This window comes from Bos indicus, chromosome 3, assembly GCF_029378745.1.
Source record: "Bos indicus isolate NIAB-ARS_2022 breed Sahiwal x Tharparkar chromosome 3, NIAB-ARS_B.indTharparkar_mat_pri_1.0, whole genome shotgun sequence".
Taxonomy (NCBI): Eukaryota; Metazoa; Chordata; class Mammalia; order Artiodactyla; family Bovidae; genus Bos; species Bos indicus.
The window spans coordinates 49,829,651-49,851,659 of record NC_091762.1 but is presented as its reverse complement, the minus strand read 5'-3'; the positions used below and the strand labels follow the sequence as shown (position 1 = coordinate 49,851,659).

Below are 22,009 nucleotides of genomic sequence, written 5' to 3'. Positions count from 1 at the left end.
AAAGGTAAGAGGTATTCTGACAGGACCTCACAAAAAACACTGTGAGACCCAGTGAACTCCATTCAGCAAGAATAAACAAATAGAGTGCCTCTGTCCAGAACCCATCCAAAAATCCTGCCTAAATTATAACCACAGTGGCAGACGGGGGTGGGCATGGCCAGGAATGGGGGCTTAGCTGGCAGAGGCATTGCAAGAAGAAAACAGCAACTGAGTAATTGTACGAGGGACTCCGAGGCCCCACCAATCTGATAGGTCTGTGAAAGTACAGATTACTAGGCCTCTTCCCTGGTAATTCTGAGTCAGTCGATCTGGGTTTGTGTCCAGAAATCTGTCTTGTAGAAAGCACCTATGGTCACTGCTGCCGTCAGACAAGTGGGAATCACTTTGAATGACCTGAACATTGGTTGTGTTGCTGCCACGCCTGGCCCCTTCTGAAAGGCCTCCTAGGAAGCCTGTGCTGACACATCCACGGTTCTGGAGAGGAAGTGACGCATACACTGGGAGAATTCTGGTGGCTCCAAGAGCAGCAGGGAGTCTTTAAGAATGCTGTGGTGACAGATGAAGGTGGGCTTTTTTTTCACTAGTCAGTTATCCTTAGGACCACGGAGTATGGGGGAGATGGGCTTGCTCTTGGGGGCCACTGGCTTAATTTCCTCTCCTATTTCCTTGAGCATCTTCTCTGTGTCAATGTGCTGTATGACATGAGGCCCATTGGTAGCTGCAATAAGCTCCCAGACAGAGATGTTCCCTGGGAGTCTGAGGTTGAGAATTTGAACATAACTAGAATATGTTCCCTGACTCTGATAACTCCAGTCTGCTTATCAGCTGGAGATGGACATATTAATAGCTGACACGAATCTAACTGGAACAAGATCTACGAGAGATGCGAAGAGAGGGCCAGGGAGGCACAGAGGAGTGAATGACTAACCCTACATTGAAGCAGAAGTGACATTTGAGAGCTAAGTCTCAAAAAATGAATGAATAGTCACTCAATCGATGGGGAAGGGAAAGCTTTTTGGACTTCTCTGCCTTGTGTTTCTTCTTTTGGGGAAAGACCTTCCCCCACTTTACAGTAACCCTGCTCAGTCCATGAGACTCAGATGAAGCTAACGCTGCCTCCCTTACCCCTGGGTGGTACACAGTCCCCTAAGGGGCTGGTGATAGGTAGAGTGGCCAGGCCAATACTGTCCAGGAGGACTGTGAATGCTGTGGGAAAGCCACTCCCTCTTTCCGCAGAGATTTTGGTATAAGGATGACCACTGAGGGCTGTGAGCAGCTGACTCACTACCCAGTGGAGAGGATCTGGCTGAGATCAGAGTCGGGCCGAGGCAAACAGCAAGGTAAGAGGGGGAAGGACACAGTGTCCTAGGTCCCCTGAACTTCCAGGTTATGTCAACCAATAAATTGTCTTTATTTAGGCAAAAAGCCTCCAATACTTTGGCAGAGAAACAGCCCTTTGTAAAGAATGACACCATGAGAAGCCAGGGTGTGCTTTAGGGTGGTGGCAGGGCCAGTGGTGCAGAACTGAAGATGTGTGAACGAGCAGAGGCTGGGAAGGCGGGCTGGGGCAGGTTTGGAAGGGACTTGTCTTCTTGGAGGGTGGGTCATTAAGACTGTAAGTGTGAGAGTGATATTAGCAGATGTGAGTTTGGAATGTAACTCTGGTGTCATCATGGAGAAGAACCTGAACCAACAAAGAGTGGACTCTGGAGTCCAGGGAGGGAGGATTTAGGAAGGACTGGTAGAGAGATGAGAAGGCCTCTGGGGTTCAGAGAGCCTAGAAGGTAAGAGGAGGAGCTGAGAAATACTAAGAGATGAGAAGACAAAGCTCAGTGACTGGGCATGACAGAGGCAGGGCAGGAGTCTGGGCAGCAGGCTCTACCTCCTGTCTACTCCACCTAATAGCTAATGGGGATCTTACCTAAACTCTTTAAGCCTCAGCTTCTATATCTGTAAAGTGGGAATGATGACAACCGACACTTGATGGAGCTGTCGGAGGACTGAAGGGACTAACGTACGTGAAAACACTTAGCACAGAGATTGGCACAAAGTTACACAATTAATGAGAAGTGTTGTGTGGAGGGCGATTTAAGGGTGACCCTAAAACCTCTAATTTAAGAATCTGGAAAAATGCAGAGGACTTGATCAGGGTAGGAAATGCTGAAGGAGGATGCACTGTACAGGGAGGGTGAACGCAAATTTATTTTGGGACATGTTGAGTCTGATGTGCCTGTAGAACCTGAGGGTGGGAGTGTCTAACAAGCAGGGGGACCTCATAACTTGAGGTTCGGTGACACTAGCAGTGGACAGCCGCTGAGGCAATGCAGACAAGAGATGGCTAAGGACAGACGTGACACCATGAGGGCTACAAGGGAACAGCCAAGAAGGATTTAGGGAGCTGTCAGGAGGCAGGAGATGTGAAGAGGGAACTGTTTCAATTGTGGATAAGCTGATAGAGAACAAGATCCATCTCTGTTTGGGGACTGTGGCAATCTTTGAGTGAGGAAAATGAGATTTGAAACCCAAGACCACTTGACTTGCTAAGGAATCTCTGGCTCCATGTACAGGGCTGTCCTGAAGGGGTCTTGGGTGGCCCTCAGGTGACTTGCTACCCTTACCTCCAGATATTGATTAGCCAGGCGTAGGGCACGATCAGTGATGTTAAATATATCCCTCCAGTTGAAGTTGTCCACATCGTCAGCCTGGCCCTCTCGAGGCCCGTTATAGAGGAAGCTCAGGACGGCTTCAGCAGTGATGCCTTCCTCACCAAGCTGCCTATTCCAAAAAGCTTTTACTGTTGGGTTCTCCAGAGTGTTCTTGGGAAGAAGCAATACAATTACAGCATTTAGAATTCCACAGGATCTCTGGTCTTGTTTTTAGGCCATTGTCAATTTTTAACAAATAGGATAGACTCTAAGTTTCCCTAAAAATCTAATGGGTTTTCTTCTATCATAAAGCATATCTAGCTATATCCTGTTTTCCCCCTATACATAGGTCTCTATAAGAAAGGAGAGATGGGGGAGAGGGGTAGGGACATGGTATATTGGAAGCTTTCTTTTTCTTAAGGATTTTCTTTGGTTTCCTTTAAATTATTTCTGCTACGCAGGACTCTTATCTCCTGATTTTGCAAAATGGAAAATGGGACCAGGGAGACACATTTGACTATCTTTGCAGTTACAGAACTGGCCCCTTGCGGAGATGCCCCTTTGAATCGGAGGCTCTCATGTATATGCATAACAGTGAAGAACCTCAGGAGGTCACTTGTCTTATGATGGTTCTTGTATTTCCCCAGTTTCAGAAACCTGTGCTGTACTTAGTCGCTCAGTTGTTTCCAACTCTTTGTGACCCCACTGACTGTAGCCCACCAGGCTCCTCTGTCCATGGGATTCTCCAAGCAAGAATACTGGAGTGGGTTGCTATGCCTTCCTCCAGGGGATCATCCCAACCTAGGGATAGAACCCAGGTCTCCCGCATTGCAGGCAGATTCTTTACCATCTGAGCCACCATCAAAGCCCTAGGTCCCATGCAAAGTCAATGATTCCACTTAAGGACAGCTTCAAAAACTGGCGCCTGTTATATTTTGATCTAATTCCAGGGAAAGTTTTGGGAAGAGGAAACAAATGGAACTTTCCTGGCCCTTCTCTTCCCCTCTCCCTCCCGACCTCTAATGCCATCCGTACTCTGATCATGCTCATCTGTGTGCTCTTGTCAAAGAAGTACCAGATCTGGGGCCCTACTTCTTCCCAGACTTTGACCAACTTCCTGACACGCTCCAGCTCTTCAAACGTCGAATTAGCCTAAAATCAGACAGAGACAGCAAAAGAATGGAGAGAGAAAAAGTAAGAGAGAATCTTTGGTTGTACCTTTCCTGTCACTAACCTTCAATGTTTAGGAAAGTGTTTTCAAGGAAGTGTCTTTATTTTTTCAGTCAACTGATATGTCCCAGAACAATCGGCTATTTCCCAGCTTCCAGGACTGACAGAATCTCATTTCTCAGTGGTATTCCTAATATTGATGATGTATTGTCTCAGAATCTCATTAAAGCTAGATTTGGACTCCCTGTGAGCAAATGCTCTCCCTCCCTTCCTCCCTATCTTTGTCTATTCCCGGAAGCCAGGCTTCAGAGAACTGTGAACCCCTCTCTAAGGGATAGAATTTAGGCAATGAGGAAGAAAATATCATTGCAGGCTCCATAGAGAAGGGAGGGTCCAGGCAGGGGCACCGGTGCAAAGCCTTCCCAGGGGAGGAACCCAGTGTCCACTGAGCAAAAAACAAACAGAAGGCTACCACCAGGAGGGCACAGTAAAACACACACACACACTCACACATACACACACATGCATGCACATACACTCTCATTCTACTGGACAGCCAGAGGCAGAAGGCAGAAGGGACAAGACCAGCTGGGACCTTACATTCTTCAGTATCCTGCGTGTTGCAGGGGAATCTGGAGTAAAGAGGATTTTTCCCATCAACAAAGGCTTTGCTGCCCTCCAGGCTATTTTGGTTAGAGGGTTTGACTCCAGGCTCTGGATCAATGCGTTACAAAAGGTTGCTGTCAGGAGAGAAGGGATGGATTTTATAGGAACTCCCTGTTGCTCAGCTAAACATAGTCATTAGTGTGTTCAAATCACATGTTTCATTCAACTATATGCTGGAGGATTTGACAAATAACCTAAATTAATAGGCTGCACTCCACCAATAACAAGCTCATCATTAGTAAGTAACAAAATGCCGCAGTGCATCTCAATAAAGGCCTCATCAGAGAAACAAAGGACGGGGCTTGCCCTCGCTTTCTTTTTTTTTTACCCCCCTGCTTTAGAAGAAGGTTGAGAAGACTGCTTGCGATTATTAAAAGGAACAGAGGACATTCTCAGATGAAAGGGACCGAGAGGCCAAATGAGGCCTTCACTGGAAATCTCAGCTTTAGTTTCAATAATTTCCCTTCAATTAGCCGCTTAACTTCTTTGTTGTGTGTGGCTATCTTGGGGCCCAACTGCTTTGGGTGCGTGCCTCATTGCCTCTTTAATTTTTAACTAGTGGGCTAAGTTGCATTTTGTCCATACCCCACCCTCCTTTACCCCACAGGAGCCAAAAAAAATAGGGAAAAGTGGGAAAGATAACTTGCAAGCAACTTGCCATTTGGAACACAATTCAATAGTACTCACACGGATTTTCACCGTATTGTGTTTGTAAAAACATCCCCCAGCCATATTTATTTGCCAGAGCCCTTCTGACCCCAGCTCTGCTTGCAACTCTGGGCTGCCTCCTCATTTATCTTTCTCTTCCTCTAGAACTTAACCCTAGTTCAATCAGATCAGTAGGAAATGTCCCCTCTGTTCCCTTTCCAAGTGGGTCTCAGTTCTTTCCTTGACTCACTTCCAGATTTCTTTCGGAGCACTGCCCCTCTTCCTACTTGGGGAAATGGACTCTGTGCAAGGAGAAGCCTCTTTGCCCAAAGCTGATCAACAAGACCCAGGGTAAGTCAACCCCAGGATTAATTTCACCTGCAAGTGTTACCCTATCAGCTTAACCCAACATTAGAAGCCAATTTATATGCAGGACTTAGAAAACTTACTTGTTCTTTCATCATAAGAATAGATAGGATCTTTCCTTGTGGAGTCGATCCCTAGAAAGGCCTTATAGTTATTGTCTTCATACCAGTTGAAGGAGAACACCCGAGATCCTCCTCCCTCGGGGTAGCCACACAAGAGGTCAGACAGGATGCCCATCAGCTGCGTGAAGGTCTCCGGGCCACCAGTCTGCACGAGTGGCCTGGTCACCCACAGCAAGTCTTGAACACTTGGCCGGTGGATGAACTATGGCAAGGCAAAGGCTTCAGGTCATTCTAAGGCAGTCAGAGTCACAACCCACTGTGAAGCCAAAGCTCCAAAGTTTGGGGAGATCTCAGCATATGCGTTTGATTTCCACATTTAAAAGAAAATATAAATATTCTTGGCGATCTTTAATCCAGGTGTGAAATAAAAGCTACTGCCATCCACTCAGGCCCTAGGAGGAAACTAGGATGAGCCTTAAAGAAGATAAAAGAGTTAACTTCCAAAAGCATTTTAATATTACTTCTCTTTCCCAGTCTGTTTAGCGTGAATTCCCTGGGAATGTATCCTTAGCGAAATGTAGAGAATATTTCTTTGTAAGTCAGTTCTTTGGTTCTGTTATTTCCACCAAGATGGAGCTACTGGAAAAAACTGGGAAATGAAATGAAGGAGTAGCTCTGTCTTAGAAAGGCAAAGTCAGGGCAAATTTGGTCTTTGGCCAAAAGTTTAGAAATTAGTTTCTTATATTTGGAAAATTATCTTCTTATTAGCTTAGCTTTACCAAATGTGGACTGTTCCATTTACCTGAAATGTGTGGTTTGTGGTTTCTTTCCGTCTGTGTGTGTGTGTCTATATTTTAGGATCGAAGCAAATATAGAACAAATGAACTCTCCATTCCTGGAAAAACTCTTTAAATTCTGCACCAAACTAAGAAGAGGCTGGTGGTCCTCTCTCCATATGGGTACTGGTGGCACTCACTGGCCTCATTTTTTGAAGGTGAATCTATAATGCTGAGAACTAAGTTAAGGGCTGCCAGAGTTGCCAAGATATCAGTTTCCATACTACCATTTGACTTTAAAGGAAAATACAAAATAAAAACCATGCTGCTTTTATTCCCCAAACACACTTGGTTACCTGTTTTCAAAGGCATATGGAGGTCTTAAAAAACCATTCAATCTGGTGAGACTGAAAATAGTTCTCCTACTGCAATAAGTGATGTTTACCTGTCATCTCCTCTCTGTCCACATGCCAACACTTGCCCTCTGAGACTGTTGAGTGCCGTGGAGAATCCACATAGTGAGTCACGCCTATAATCACAGTCTAGGCTTCAATAATAAAGATGGAATCTCAAATTGCTTTAATAGCAGTAAGCCTTATGACAGTCTTGTAAGAGGTTATTACCATTATTATGTTGCTCATTTAATCAAAGAGCTCAGAGATGAAGAGGCTGTTCCAGGGTCAAATGGTCTAGTATCAGTTAATGTAAACAGGGCCATCTGTTTCAGTGCAGTTCACGAATGCTAGACTTGTTATCTAGTCAGGCAAGAAACTTTCTGGAACTCCCACATGGAGTTAAGAGTGTTGATTTGCTTTGGAGATTAAAAAAAAAAAATTCTCTATCAACTTCAACCCTATTATACTGATATACATTTTTTAAATGCTTATGAAGAGAAGAATGTTAAATAGAGACTCCCACTACAGCAGGTGGTCATCAGTACAATGGGTCCTTTTCTAACTTGGCCTGCACAGCACTCTGCCCAGGCTGAGCTTAGTTTTATGAGGACAGATTCTAACCATGCAGATTTCAAGGTTGGCAAAGCCCAAATCAGCTGAGAATACTGGAGGGAAAAAAGTTGGGGGAAAATTATGTTTCCCCTTTGCCTCTCTTTCATAATATTCATTACACATGAAGCTAATTGTTTATTTCACAGCTCTCCTCCCTGTTGGACTACATATTTCACAAGGCAGTGACCATATATCTGTCTCTTCATCATCGTGACCACAGCACCTGTCATCTGTTGAGTGGAAAATCGTTTATATATGGGCAAAGGCTTGTGTATTTGATTAAAATGTGCACATCATTTATAAAACAACACCAAAAAGTCACTCTCTTTGTGATGAAATGAGTAAAGTATATAAGACACTTAGAGTCTGTAAGTATATGCTATTACTATTAATGGTATAGATTCATGTGGATTTTAAGGACATAAGAGAATATAGGATCATGTCAGAAAGAATGAAAAGATTTGAATTCAGTTGTCAGTCCCCTGATAATCCACTATACCAGTTAAAGTGTTGTTTCCTTCTAGGTGTGAAATTAGACAAATGGTTCCTTTTTGTCTGCCTCCCACTCAGGAGCATGGATAATTAAGGATATATGAACAGGTGTTTTGAAATTGCTAGATGGAAAAATCAAATGTATTTCTCCTTGGACGGGTCCGAAGTACAATTAAATTATTTGATATATTAAGTGTGATAAAACAGTGAAAAGATATAATGGAATTATATTACTATCATCAAGCCACTTACTTCTTGAATTCTTGGTGACATATCAGATAATATTCTTCCCCAGGATCTCAGATTCATACCTTGAGAACGGCTGTCTAGGAGTCTGGGAAACTGTAATTGATAGGGAAAAAATATTTTAAAAACATATATATACATGTATGTTTGTGTGTATAGGTCTACATATGCACGTTTGGTGCTATCTGATCTCCGGTATGCTGGTAAAACATTTCCTACCTTCTTTCTGATTACAGGACCTCTTCTGCAAGATTGCTTTCAAAAACAAGTTTTTGTCTAAGAGAAAATCAAAGGTTCTTATTCTCAACCCTACTGAACTAGTCAATCACAAATAGTTTTATGGTGACATTAAATACACCAAAGTGATTCTGATTGTTGGTTTAGTGATACCAAACAAGACTCCTGGAGGAAGGAAAAGAGAGCAGCTGCTGGTGCGTAAAGGAGGCTGCGTGCGGAGGGCGCCCATCTGTTCACCTGGGCTTTGCGGACACTTGCAGGTTTCCTTGTCATTGTTGTCCCTTTATGTCCTTTCCAGACAGGTTGTGTTTCTTCCTCTGTTCAGCACCAATCTGTTATGGATGTGCCAACTCCAGCACCTTTCTTTTCAAAGCTGCTGCTGGCAGCCTTGAATAGAGAGAGTAGTTCCCTCTCAGAGTCTCTGTCTCATGCTAGTGTTCTAGTGATCCCAGGCCTGTGCAGCAATACAGGGCTGTTTGCATGTTTTCCACCACTGTGGGGAAGGTGGAAGTTCACGAGTTTTCTGGCTCTGAGTCCCGGAGCCTGATGTGAACACCTTGTTTGGCAGAAATCAAGTTCAAGTCCTGAATGAATGACTTCATTCTTCATAGTTTCAAAATGATTGAATCACCAGTTCTCTGTTTTTTTAGGATTGAATTCTAACTTTTGAGATGGTGATTCAAACTCAAGTGTGCCCCTTGAGTAGGCCTGGAGGGGATCTGCGTTTTAACAAGCTCAACATATAATTCTCATTCATATATTTGTGGACCACAAGCCACAAGCCTTGCCTTCTCATTTGCCAGTACCGCTCTCCTAAATGCTGGGGGTACTGACCCAGCTGCAGCAAAGCAGAGAAGCAGGTGGAGTTGGGCTTTGAGCAGCCTGGCTCTTTCTAGCTGTGGCCCTGCTCCCCTCTCTCCTGGCTGTAGGTGCAGGAGCCCTCATATTTCTCTCTGACTCTGAACTGAAGAGTAAGTGTATGTACACTTATGGAGCATTAGCGTTTCAGACTTACTTTATAACTGCAGTATGAAAGACCTCCTTATGCATGCGAGCTACAAAGCAGCAGCAGGAGAATTTTCTAGACTAAGGAGCAGTAAAGCCACCATTGAGACTGTAACCTTGAGAAAAGTCTTTTCTCCTTAACCTTTACACTGGTCCCAGACTTTGGTCTTGCCATGACTACTTTGCAAACTCCTTGAAAATAGCTTCAGTGTTGGGCAAAGTACTTTAATTCCTGTTTTCCCATAAGATGGTGGGGCTGAGAAGAGTAGGTAGGAAGGGAGGAAGCCAGCAGGTAAAAATATATGCCAGTGGTAAGATATCACTCAGTCCTGCTGACTCGCCTTCCAAACTACCTCCAATAAGAACTATTACAGATGAAAGGGGATATAAGACATAACCAATTACAATGCTACTGTGAACCTTATTTTGACTTTGATCTGAACAAACCACCTGTAACAAGCAAAGGGAAAGTTAACGTAACAGGGTATTAGGTATTATTGAGGAATTAATTTTGTTGGGAGTGATCATAGAACTGTGGTTTTGTTAAAACAAGTAAGTTTTTATGTTAGGGATACATAGGGAAATATGTGTGGGTGAAATGTTGTGTATAATTTGCTTTAAAAGACTTCAGGGAAAAAAGGAACAGATAAAACAAGAACAGCCAAATGTTAATAATAGTTGAAGCTGGGTGATGGGTACATGGGAGTTTATGATGTTATTTTCTCTATTATAGTTATTTCTATAAAAAATTCTAAAAATAAAAAGGTTTTTGCATGCATAAATAAATTAATATTGCATGAATACTCTCGCCTCTCTTTGTTCTTTCCTCACTAAACTGTTTTGCTTAAGTTCTCTTTGCTTCTTTCTCAGAACATCTTATGAGAACAGCCTTCTTGCTGGCCTCTTGACCCTAATCTCCTTCCTTCAGATGCACCCTCCACACTATAGCCTGAGTTACCTGACATGACAATACAATCATGTTACTTCTCCCGCACAAAGATCCTCCGTGGCTCCCTACTGTCTCCAGGAGAGAAGATCAGTACCCATGCTGGACACACATGACTTCTCATGAGCTGGTGCGTGGCTCCCTCTCAAGCCTTCTCTCTTACTTTTCCTTCAGAGTCTAGACTTCATTCTACACTCCCTAATGTGCCAGTCCCTTTCTCATGCTTCCTGGCCTGTGCACATTGTCTGCCTCCCTCCTCTGCTTGGTAAAGTTTTCCTCATTCTTCAAGGCTGATTCCTAAGACCACTATCTATAAAGCAGTGTTCTCATGGTAGATTCAGATGATGCTTCTTTTTATATGCTTCTTCACTCACCCTTGCTCTGTTGAGTTTTTAAGGTGCCCTGTTTATTTCCTTCCTTGCACTCTTCACCATAGGTAATGATTCTACTGTTCACATGTTATCTGTCTCTCTTATTATACTCTAAGCTCCATGTAGACAGGAACTATGTCTGTGTGTTGGGCACATAGTAGACATTCAGGCACATATCAAATATGATGAATGAATGCTCATAGCAACAAGCAGGTGCCTGCTACTTCATGAAATGGTATGCTTACTAAGGGCAGTGCATAGGTAGATAGGAAGATAGATAGATAGGAAGACATTTATTATAAGGAATTGGCTCATGAAATTATGGAGGCTGGCCAATCCCAAGATCTTCAGGGTGAGTTGGTAGGCTAAGTGTGTATTAGTCGCTGAGTCATGTCCAACTCTTTGCCACCCCATGGACTAGTTCGTCAGACTCCTCTGTCCATGGAATTCTCTAGGCAAGACTACTGGAGTGGTTAGCCCTTCCCTTCTCCAGGGGATCTTCCCAACACAGGGATTGAACCTGGGTCTTCTCCATTGCAGATAGATTCTTTACCATCTGAGCCACCAGGGAAGCCCAAGCGGGCTGGAGACCCACAAAGAGTTGGTGTTTCAATTTGAGTTCAAAAGCAGAAAAAGAATCAATGTCCTATTTCAAAGCTAGTAAGGCAGGAAGAATTCTCTCTTACTTGGGAGAAGGTCTTCCCTGCTCCACCCTTTATTCCCACATTTCTTAGAAGAACAATTCACATTCAGTGATTCATTTCCTCACCAGCACTTCCTAGTCTCCTACCTTCATCATCCTACCAAGATGCTTTCACTAGAATCCCCAGTTTTAGAGGCTAAAGGATGCTTTCGGTTCTGGTCTTTTCAGACCTCTCTGCTCTTGACAATTTGGTCATGCTCTTTTCCTCCATGACACTCGGCTTGCCTGGTTTCCTCTGTTCTCTCTCTGCCTGTCCAAGTGCTTCTGCTTCCACCTTCTGCATTATGTGCTGAGGTTCCCGAGGACCTCCATACCCTTGCTCTTCTCACTCCACACACTCTCTCTGGGTTTTTTCATTCCCTTTATCATTTAATCCGCTACATTTTTGTTGATGACTTCTAAATCTGCATCTCCAACTTTCAATTGTTTGCTGGATAATTTGCTCAAATCCAATTTGTCCTAAACTGATCTCATTATGTTCTCCCAAACCAGCTTCTGTTCTGGGATGCCCTTCCTCAGTTGGTGGCACTGCCTCCTGCCTGTCACCAGAGCTGGAAGCCTGGGAGTCACGGGTGATTCTTCCCCATCCCATTGTCAAAATCCAAGCCTGAAGATCTAGAAGCTGGTGCTGGATCTGAGTGTGGGCCAGGATGAGCCATTAAAATGCAGAGAGGGGAGCAAAGAGAAATAGGAAAGACAGCCTTAGAAAGAAGCTGGAATCAAGGGATGGAGACTAAAGAAGCTGTACAGAGAAAAACAAGCAGGGTCCTAGATGATGGGAGGCACCTAAGAGAGACGAGAAGCCCAGAGGCACAGAAGATAAGCAACTGTCACATTCATGCACCCAGAGACTGGACAGCAATCAGTCAGTCACAGCTCCTATCACTTTTAAGTACTTTCTCTTCTTTGTGAGTTTGTTGTGTGTTTTCCTTACTTAACTGTGGACTAGATACTATCTATGTCTGTGCTTTGCCTCAGTGGACAGCTTCTTTCCATCCTCTCTCCTTCATCTCCATAGGCTCTAGGCATGCTCTGATCTTAAAACTTGATCCTGCCTCAAATTCACATGTTTAAAGCATGTGTGTCTCTGTCTATAGCTATATTGATACAGGTAGATAGATACACATTTTTAAGGCTCTTAATTTTACTTTTGAAATTTGACTTTGACTAACTGCTTTATACAGTCAGCAAAAACAAGACCGGGAGCTGACTGTAGCTCAGATCATGAACTCCTTATTGCCAAATTGAGACTGAAATTTAACAAAGTGGGGAAAACCACTAGACCATTCAGGTATGACCTAAATCAAATCCCTTATGATTATACAGTGGAAGTGAGAAATAGATTTAAGGGACTAGCTCTGATAGACAGAGTGCCTGATGAACTATGGATGGAGGTTCGTGACATTGTACATGAGACAGGGAGCAAGACCATCCCCATGGAAAAGAAATGAAAAAAGCAAAATGGCTGTCTGAGGAGGCCTTACAAATAGCTGTGCAAAGAAGAAAAGTGAAAAGCAAAGGAGAAAAGGAACGATATAAACATCTGAATGCAGAGTTCCAAAGAATAGCAAGGAGAGATAAGAAAGCCTTCCTCAACAATCAGTGCAAAGAAATAAAGGAAAACAACAGAATGGGAAAGACTAGAGATCTCTTCAAGAAAATTAGAGATACCAAGGGAACATTTCATGCAAAGATGGACTCGATAAAGGACAGAAATGGTATGAACCTAACAGAAGCAGAAGATATTAAGAAGAGATGGCAAGAATACACAGAAGAACTGTACAAAAAAGATCTTCATGACCCAGATAACCACGATGGTGTGATCACTCACCTAGAGCCAGACATCCTGGAATGTGAAGTCAAGTGCGCTTTAGGAAGCATCACTATGAACAAAGCTAGTGGAGGTGATGGAATTCCAGTTGAGCTATTTCAAATCCTGAAAGATGATGCTGTGAAAGTGCTGCACTCAATATGCCAGCAAATTTGGAAAACTCAGCAGTGGCCACAGGACTGGAAAAGGTCAGTTTTCATTCCAATCCCAAAGAAAGGCAATGCCAAAGAATGCTCAAACTACCACACAATTGCATTCATCTCACACGCTAGTAAAGTAATGCTCAAAATTCTCCAAGCCAGGTTTCAGCAATACGTGAACCGTGAACTTCCAGATGTTCAACCTGGTTTTAGAAAAGGCAGAGGAACCAGAGGTCAAATTGCCAACATCCGCTGGATCATGGAAAAAGAAAGAGAGTTCCAGAAAAACATCTACTTCTGCTTTATTGACTATGCCAAAGCCTTTGACTGTGTGGATAACAATAAACTGTGGAAAATTCTGAAAGAGATGGGAATATCAGACCACCTGACCTGCCTTTGAGAAACCTGTATGCAGGTCAGGAAGCAACAGTTAGAACTGGACATGGAACAACAGACTGGTTCCAAATAGGAAAAGGAGTTCGTCAAGGCTGTATATTGTCACCCCGCTTCTTTAACTTCTATGCAGAGTACATCATGAGAAACGCTGGGCTGGAAGAAGCACAAGCTGGAATCAAGATTGCCGGGAGAAATATCAATAACCTCAGATATGCAGATGATACCACCCTATGGCAGAAAATGAAGAGGAACTAAAAAGTCTCTTGATGAAAGTGAAAGAGGAGAGTTAAAAAGTTGGCTGAAAGCTCAACATTCAGAAAACTAAGATTATGGCATCTGGTCCCATCACTTCATGGCAATTAGATGGGGAAACAGTGGAAACAGTGTCAGACTTTATTTTTGGGGGCTCCAAAATCACTGCAGATGGTGATTGCAGCCATGACATTAAAAGACGCTTACTCCTTGGAAGGAAAGTTATGACCAACCTAGATAGCATATTCAAAAGCAGAGACATTACTTTGCCAACAAGGTCCATCTAGTCAAGGCTATGGTTTTTCCAGTGGTCATGTATGGATGTGAGAGTTGGACTGTGAAGAAAGCTGAGCACCAAAGAATTGATGCTTTTGAACTGTGGTGTTGGAGAAGACTCTTGAGAGTCCCTTGGACTGCAAGGAGATCCAACCAGTCCATCGTAAAGGAGATCAGTCCTAGGTGTTCATTGGAAGGACTGATGCTGAAGCTGACACTCCAGTACTTTGGCCACCTCATGTGAAGAGTTGACTCATTGGAAAAGACTCTGATGCTGGGAAAGATTGAGGGTAGGAGGAGAAGGGGACAACAGAGGATGAGATGGCTGGATGGCATCACAGCCTCGATGGACATGAGTTTGGGTGGACTCCGGGATTGGCGATGGACAGGGAGGCCTGGCATGCTGCAATTCATGGGGTCGCAAAGAGTAGGACACGACTGAGCGACTGAACTGAACTGAACTCATTTAATGAATGATCTGGTACAATGTCTAAGCAATCACTGCAAATACTTACTAATGTTTGTAAAGGGAAAGACTGATCTATAAACCAGTTTTTTAAATTTAGAATTTCATGAATATTAAACTTAACCATAAAGTTGAATAACATTACCTTTCTTAAGGATTCAATTTAATGTTTATTAACTTTAATTCTAAGCTTTTTCTTTGTATTTTGAAGCCATTATTTTTATTTTTAGTAAAAGGTGAAAGATTTATGTGATCTGAAGAGAAACCAGAGTATGATTAATTTTTTATTTTTAGATCTCAAACATTTTTGTAGGCCTCTGCAAACCCTGTTGCCTTTAGTTACTAGGTTATCATTTTAGGGCCTAATAAAACAGCCTACCCACTCCATCTCACCCCATCCTCACCCTATTGGCCAGTCAGGTCAGGTAAAACCACCTCATCTTCTCCAGAAAGCTTTCTTCCCCTTCACCATCATGCTCTTCTTGCCCTCCTTCCCCGTAAGTTAATGTACCCCGTCTAGTTGCTCCTAAATCCTCTGTCCTTTTATCACTTTTACACTGGTTTGCTATTTTTTTTTTAAGTCATCTCTCTTTCTGTTGTTGTTGTTTTAGTTGCTAAGTCGTGTCTGACTCTTTTGTGACCCTGTGGCCTGTAGCCCATCAGGCTCCCCTGTCCATGGGATTTCTCAGGCAAGAATACTGGAGCGGGTTGGAGATCCAGGGGATCTTCCTGACCCAGAGGTTGAACCTGCATCTCCTACATTGGCAGGTGGATTCTTTATCGCTGAGCCACCTGGGAAGACCCTCTGTCTTTCTACTATACTGTAAATTCATTAAGCATAGGAATACATTTTTTTTTATATATATCTTCAGAGTATGGTACATAGTAAATGTGCAATAAATGTGTACTGTATCACTTAATGAGAAAATAAACACAATCTAGTGGATAAGAGACAAAGTCTGTTGTGATTTTAGGTTCAATGAGAGATATTTTTACAGGATACAATGGTGACTTACAGAAAGGGTGTGGTCGGCTCTGCCTAGGGATGGGGGAAGCTAACACTTGGTTTTGCTTTGAAAGAAGACAAGGTAATGATCGTGAGAGTGAGGGCAGTGTTTATGGACAGAACAGGAGGGCCAGGAATTTCAGGAGGAGGAATGTAAGGAGAGATGGCAAGAGAGACTAGAGGGCCAGCCAGTCAGAATAAGACCAGAAATTTGGGGAAGGGGGACAGGAGGAACAACTGCTGGAGGTTTTTGTGTTTGGTTAACATTTTCCTTTTCAGTCTTGTCTGTTATATAGAGTGAAGTAAATCAGAAAGAGAAAAACAAATATTTTATATTAGTGCATATATATGTGGAATCTAAGAAAATGGTACCCTATTTTCTGGGCAGGAATAGAGACACAAATATAGAGACTAGATGTGTGGACATGGTGGGTGGTGTGGTATGGATGAATTGAGAGATTGGGACTGACATATATACACTGCCATGTGTAAAATAGATAGCTAGTGGGAACCTGCCATATAGCACAGGGAACTCAGCTCGCTGCTCTGTGATGACCTACATGGGTATAGGGTGGGAGGGAGGCTCAAGAAAGAGGGGATATATGTGTGAATATAGCTGACTCATGTCGCACAGCAGAAACTGACAATATTATAAAGCAACTATATCCCATTAAAAAATAATTTAATAATATTCATTATGTTAATATAAATATTTACTGAGTTCCAGCTGTATCCCTGGTACCACAGCTGCAATGCCTTTCCTAGCTCTTTCCAGTGGAGATGGTAAATAATGAGGATCTTGTACTCGAACCTCTGTTTTAGATACCACCTACATCTCAGAACAGTGCTCCCCCATCCCGTCTCCCCAGGGAACACTTCATATGTGTCTAGTCACCAACTGTCTGATTGATGTTGCCATAAATTATAAAATAACTTTCCCAGGCTCCCTCCCCCAGTATCTATTCAAATTTGCATGGATTGTTCCTGCCAAAAGAACCGGAAGGGACTGTAAATTTATTTGAATGGAAATATGAAAACATTTCTGGAAAAAAAGGTCACAGACCAAAATGGCAAGTATCATCATCTCTCTCTCTCTCACACATACACACGCACACCACTGTTTCCTATGCCAAATAAATTCTCTCAATTTCCCAAACAACAAGTAACCCTTCTATGTCACGCCTGTCCTCAGCACTCAAGTTGAACTCAACCCGTTTAAGACCTGATTAGATCTCATAAGGAAGATTGGATATACAGATAGGGCTATAGAAAAGTAGGTCTCTATCATCTTCCATCAGCTTTGGGAGGTCTGAGGGGTTCCTGGGCCTTGGTCCAGAACTTGAAAAATGGATACAAGGTCCTACCCAGTAGCCAAGAAAATTCTGGTTACATGAGGTCTCTGGGTTCTCAAGGGACGAGGTACATGCCTATCCTTTGGGACTGTGTAATATTTTTTCTTGAGGCAGAATAAACTATATTCCCTACTAACAGAGAAAGCAATGGTAACCTACTCCAGTACTCTTGCCTGGAAAATCCCATGGGCGGAGGAGCCTGGTAGGCTGCCGTCCATGGGGTCGCAAAGAGTTGGACATGACTGAGTGACTTCACTTTCACTTTCATGCATTGGAGAAGGAATTGGCAACCCACTCCAGTGTTCTTGCCTGGAGAATCCCAGGGAAGGGGGAGCCTCGTGGGCTGCTGTCTGTGGGGTCACACAGAGTCGGACAGAACTGAAGTGACTTAGCAGCAGCAGCAGCTACTAAAAAAGTCTCACTTGAGCAATTCTTGCTGACACTTTGGATCCGACAGGTTAATCAAACAGATGCCACGCTGTCAGCACAAAAAAAGACATGTTTTAAGAGTTGACATTTTTGTTTTACTTTCTCTGATTCAAAGAAGGCCATCTGGAAACCAGTATTGATTTCTAAGTTGAGGATCTAACACAAGGGTGAATAGGTAACCTTGGGTTAAAATTGTCTTTACAAGGATAACGTGGTCTCTGGGAACTGGTGGAGGGCTCTGGAGTAAAGGGTGAGCTTCTGTCTTTAAACCACCCAGACAGAGGTGAAAAGCAGACGAAGCGGTAGACAGACAGTGAGGGGCCCACTGTGTTTAATTGTGGGCTGCTACAGGAAATCCAGATTTATCCGGGAGGGAAGTTGTTGCTAGGCAACTGGAGGAATGTAGATTTGAAGCATGTTTGTTGCAACCTGACAGTTGTGAAGCATCAGATGAAAAGAGAGGAAACCAGCTTCAGTGGTGAGGGGGCAACCAGGAGGGGACACCCTGAGTACCAGGAAATGCGTCATGAGTAGAGAATTCAGACTAAATCACTCAGAGCAGTGGGGAAATGCCAAACTGTCTCTACCGGGAGAGGTCACAGAGACAAGCTGTCTCCCAGAACTGGGGAGGAAGGAGGGGCAGAGAGTCTGAATGAGAGGGTGGGCTCTTGAACAGACAAGTAATGGGACTCTCTCCGGCTCAACAGAAACTGGGCCTTTTTCTTTCCATGGTGACTTCAGTTTTGTTTTCAGTATTTGTGGCTGATGAATGCAAAACTGAGTTTGGAATCTAGGGGCAGCCAAGAGACTACCCCTTGAAATAGTCCTCTTCCTAGTCTGAGGGTCTGGGGGTCTGGGGAGGAAGAATGTCCCACCTAAGTGTTTGAGGAGGACACTTCTGGGAGTGGAGCAATGAGGCGGCCCCCCACAAAGCAGCGACATTCTTATTTTTGTAAGAGCAAAAATGCTTTTTGTTTCAAAGTGCTTTTCTACCTCTAATGTAAATTTCACCACTGAATCCTATGAGATCCAGGGAATAGGTTTTGCTGTCTCAATTTTACACATGGAGAAGCTGAGTTCCTTGCAAATGACAGCAAGGAAGGGGCCAGTGCAGAGCCAGGACCAGGCCCCTGACCATCAGGAGATCTTGTGCACCCCAGCAGGCTGTCGGCCTTCTGGTCCTTTCTCTCTCTCTGGGGTCCTGTGCTCAGGGGAGAAGCTGATTACTTGATAAGGAGAATTAAGGAAGAATCTGTGGCTGTATTTTAAATCTTTTGGAAAGGATATACATGAATGGTAAGTAGGAAAGAAATTTTAATGCAAAAGCTCTTAACTTGGGGTCTGACTTCAGAGGCTTCAAGCGCCCCCACCTGCTGTGTGTCCGTGTGAACTCACATTTCTGTAGGGAAAAGGCTTAGAGCTGTTGTCACGTTCTCAAAGGCAGTCCTAATCTATAAAAAGATTAAGAACTACTGTTCTGGAGAGATAAGAAAACTCAGAGGCAGAAATCCTTCTTTAAACCAGTTTACCTTGGAGAAAACCGGATGCCTAACACGTTGCTACTCTATCTACAGCTACTGAATAAAGGCCAGAACCCCAGGACACTTTATCCTAAGAGCAGTCTTTGCAGGGGACTGTTTGTGTCCTAAGTGACTTTAGTTTTGACCTCTAAGTCTTTTTCTCCTTTTTAAATTCATAAAACTACAACTCATCTGCTAAGAAAATAAGCCCTGGCCTATTTTAGGCTCCAGGCACCTACTGGTGCCTGGAGCCTAAAAGAAACCATTGCAGGCCAATGCCAGTCAAGCCCATAATCCTAATATACATTTAACATACATTAATGTCCCTCTCTCTTCCATTTCATTTCTTTATCAAAATCAGCTTGCCAAAATTTTGAATTATAATAGACACATAATTTTGTAGCTGTAGAAAGAACAAATACTAATGCTATAAATCAGCTGTATTTGCTGTGGCTAAATAATTTTCAAAAAACAATCTATTTTCTAACTTGATTTTCTTTTTGCTCAGCCTGCTGCGCTTCCCTCCACATTGCTGACACCGAGCACCACTGCTTTCTCTTCCTTCCCCCGAGACACCCTGCAAAAATGGGAGAATGTTGACAGCCCAAGGATTCAAAGATGGGAGGAGAGAGATCATGAAGTGAAGTCACTAATGGGAGAAACCATCACAAAATCCTGGAGACATGGGGCTTTTCCAGAGAATTTTGAGGTGGCAACGTCACCCGAAAACTGAAACGCATAGTTGAAATTTAACAAACTGCAACGAATGATCCAAGAGAGCAGAAACCACGGCCAGCTCACACTGAGCAGGGGCAGTCCACCCACGCTTATTCCCAGTGATTCAGGAATTTAGGGAGCAGAGCCAAGAACAAAGCAGGACATTGAAAAGAGCATGTAGCAAGCACCCCTAAGACTGGCCTTTCTCCTATGGAACTCAATCAATGTTCAGCCACCCCATAGTCACAAAGACACAGGGAAAATGAAGTCAGAAAACTAAAAATGTTTCAGAGTAGTAGTTGAGGGAAAGGAAAGAAAGCTGAATCATGTCACATTGGAAGCGACTGCAAAGGGGAAAACCACGGGCCAAAATGCCGGGGAGGCCAATTTCCTCTATCAGTGTCCATTGAGAGGGGGAAGGGAGGGAAACGCAGATTTCCCAGCAGCGTGGCAGGTCTTGGCACCCACCTCAGTTCTCCTGCCGAACTTCCACAAATAAACATGCAGAGCTGAAGGGACAGATTTGCTTCTCAGCAAGATTTCAAAGCTGTGCACCAGGAGTCAGGGAGAAAACAGGAAGGATTGAAGGGGGAGGAGGAGGGGGAGGGACACACACGCCTTGGGCCAGATCAGATGGGAAACAGCCCAACCCCTCACCCGAAACTGACACACCGTTTTTTATGAGGTGCAAGACGTTTCAGGTAGCCTCGGCAGTCTCAGTACCTCGGCCCAGGCCTGAGCTGCTGGGTTTCAAGCTGGGGGTGTTAGGTCTGAAAAGGCCACAGGTGAAGGCAAGCTCTTTTAAACCATCTCAACCCAGGTGAAAGCAAGAGGGGCTAATTCTTCTTGGAGTAAATCCAGTCAGCTGGCTGCTGTTTTTTTCCCAGTCTGCCTAGGTTATTGGGCACAGAGAGAGAGAGAGAGAGGAGTGTGTGTGTGTGTGTGTGTGTGTGTGTACACGCGAGCGTACATCTGGGGATGGGTGGGGTGGAGGAAGGCGTGGGTACTGCACTTGGATTATTTGAGGATGACAACACTCAATTCTGATCTCCAAGGGGCTGAGGAAAAACACAGCTGGCCCCAGTTGGTGCTGAGTCCCCAGCCCCCTTCTCCTAGTTTTCTTGGCTGTATGGCCAGTTTGGGGGTTAAACTTCCACCCACACGCCCAGGTCCTGACACAACAGGGGTAGGTGTCATGCAGTGGTTTAGTGAGTTGGCCCCTCTCTCTTTGTTAGTGAGCACCAATTTGGCAATTACTGAAAGCTTATTTATACACTGATACACATGTGCCTGAAAAACAGCCCAGGAGAACGGAAGACGCATTCCGCGCACAGGACCTAAGCTTGGCTGCTTGCCAACCAGCTGCAACAACAGCCCTCTCCCAGGGAGGCCTCTGCCCCGGCCTCCGAGCAGCTATGCCTGGCCCATGCCCCTCTGAGAGGGTTGGAGGGTCTGCCCTGAGCTTTTCTGTGCCCGTTTCATCACTGTTTTTCTAAAATCATTGATAGGGTGGGTATAGGAGCAAAAGTTCCATCTTACTGCAAATAATTCCTTATAGGTTTCCTTCTTCATGTTGGTGTTAATCGCTCAGTCATGTCTAACTCTGCAACCCTATGGACTGTAGCCTGTCAGGCTCCTCTGTCCATGGGATTCTCCAGGCAAGCATATTGGAGTGGGTTGCCATTCCCTTCTCCAGGAGATCTTCCTGACCCAGGGGTCGAACCTGCGTCTGCCTGCAATACAGACAGATTCTTTACCATCTGAGCCACGTAGGTTTCCTTCTTTGTAGATGTTTAGTTACTTAGTCCATTTGTCAGCTGGAAAAGCACGTTTCAAGGTCATCACCTAGGTTGTTTGTCCTCTTTGCTTGGGCCCATGTGTCCTGTCTTGGTCAGGTCTTCCCCCACAGACAAGCAGGAGCAAGAAGATGGAAGGTAGGGCAACCCTATCTGCAGGGTTAGCCCATCTCCTGCCAGGGCTTTCTCCTCTTGGCAGTCTCTGGGTCAACAGCAGGGAAGACGCTTCTGCACAACACCCTGGTCTTAGGGGTGGAAAGTGAAAGTGCTTTGAGGCCTTCGGGGCATTTGGGTACTATTATTATTACGCTTGGTCTTCCCTCATAGCTCAGTTGGTAAAGAATCCGCCTGCAATTCAGGAGACCCCGGTTCCATCCCTGGGTCAGAAAGATCCCCTGGAGAAGGAGATGGCTACCCACTCCAGTATGCTTGCCCGGAAGATCCCATGAACAGAGTAGCCTGGTGGGCTACAGTCCATGGGTTGCAGA

The 22,009-nt window shown here is 44.2% G+C and overlaps 1 protein-coding gene and 1 long non-coding RNA gene across 3 annotated transcripts in view; one reads left to right on the top strand and one right to left on the bottom strand.

Annotated features, from left to right (window-relative positions):
• Positions 1–22,009, bottom strand: part of ABCA4 (ATP binding cassette subfamily A member 4) — a 125,686-nt gene that overhangs the window by 93,267 nt on the left and 10,410 nt on the right. For both annotated transcript variants that reach the window (XR_011565790.1, XM_070786074.1), the window contains exons 4-8: positions 8,085–8,174; positions 5,579–5,819; positions 4,416–4,555; positions 3,681–3,797; positions 2,619–2,816 (exon numbers count right to left, since the gene is read on the bottom strand). Coding sequence is in view for 1 of the 2 variants with exons in the window: in XM_070786074.1 (XP_070642175.1) it covers positions 2,619–2,816; positions 3,681–3,797; positions 4,416–4,555; positions 5,579–5,819; positions 8,085–8,174 (786 nt within the window). In the remaining variant the exon portion in view is untranslated. The remainder of the gene's footprint in view (positions 1–2,618; positions 2,817–3,680; positions 3,798–4,415; positions 4,556–5,578; positions 5,820–8,084; positions 8,175–22,009) is intronic.
• On the top strand, positions 1,260–21,241 carry LOC139182189 (uncharacterized). The gene is made up of 3 exons (XR_011565791.1): positions 1,260–1,340; positions 5,386–5,480; positions 19,517–21,241. It is a non-coding gene; the product is annotated as an uncharacterized lncRNA (long non-coding RNA).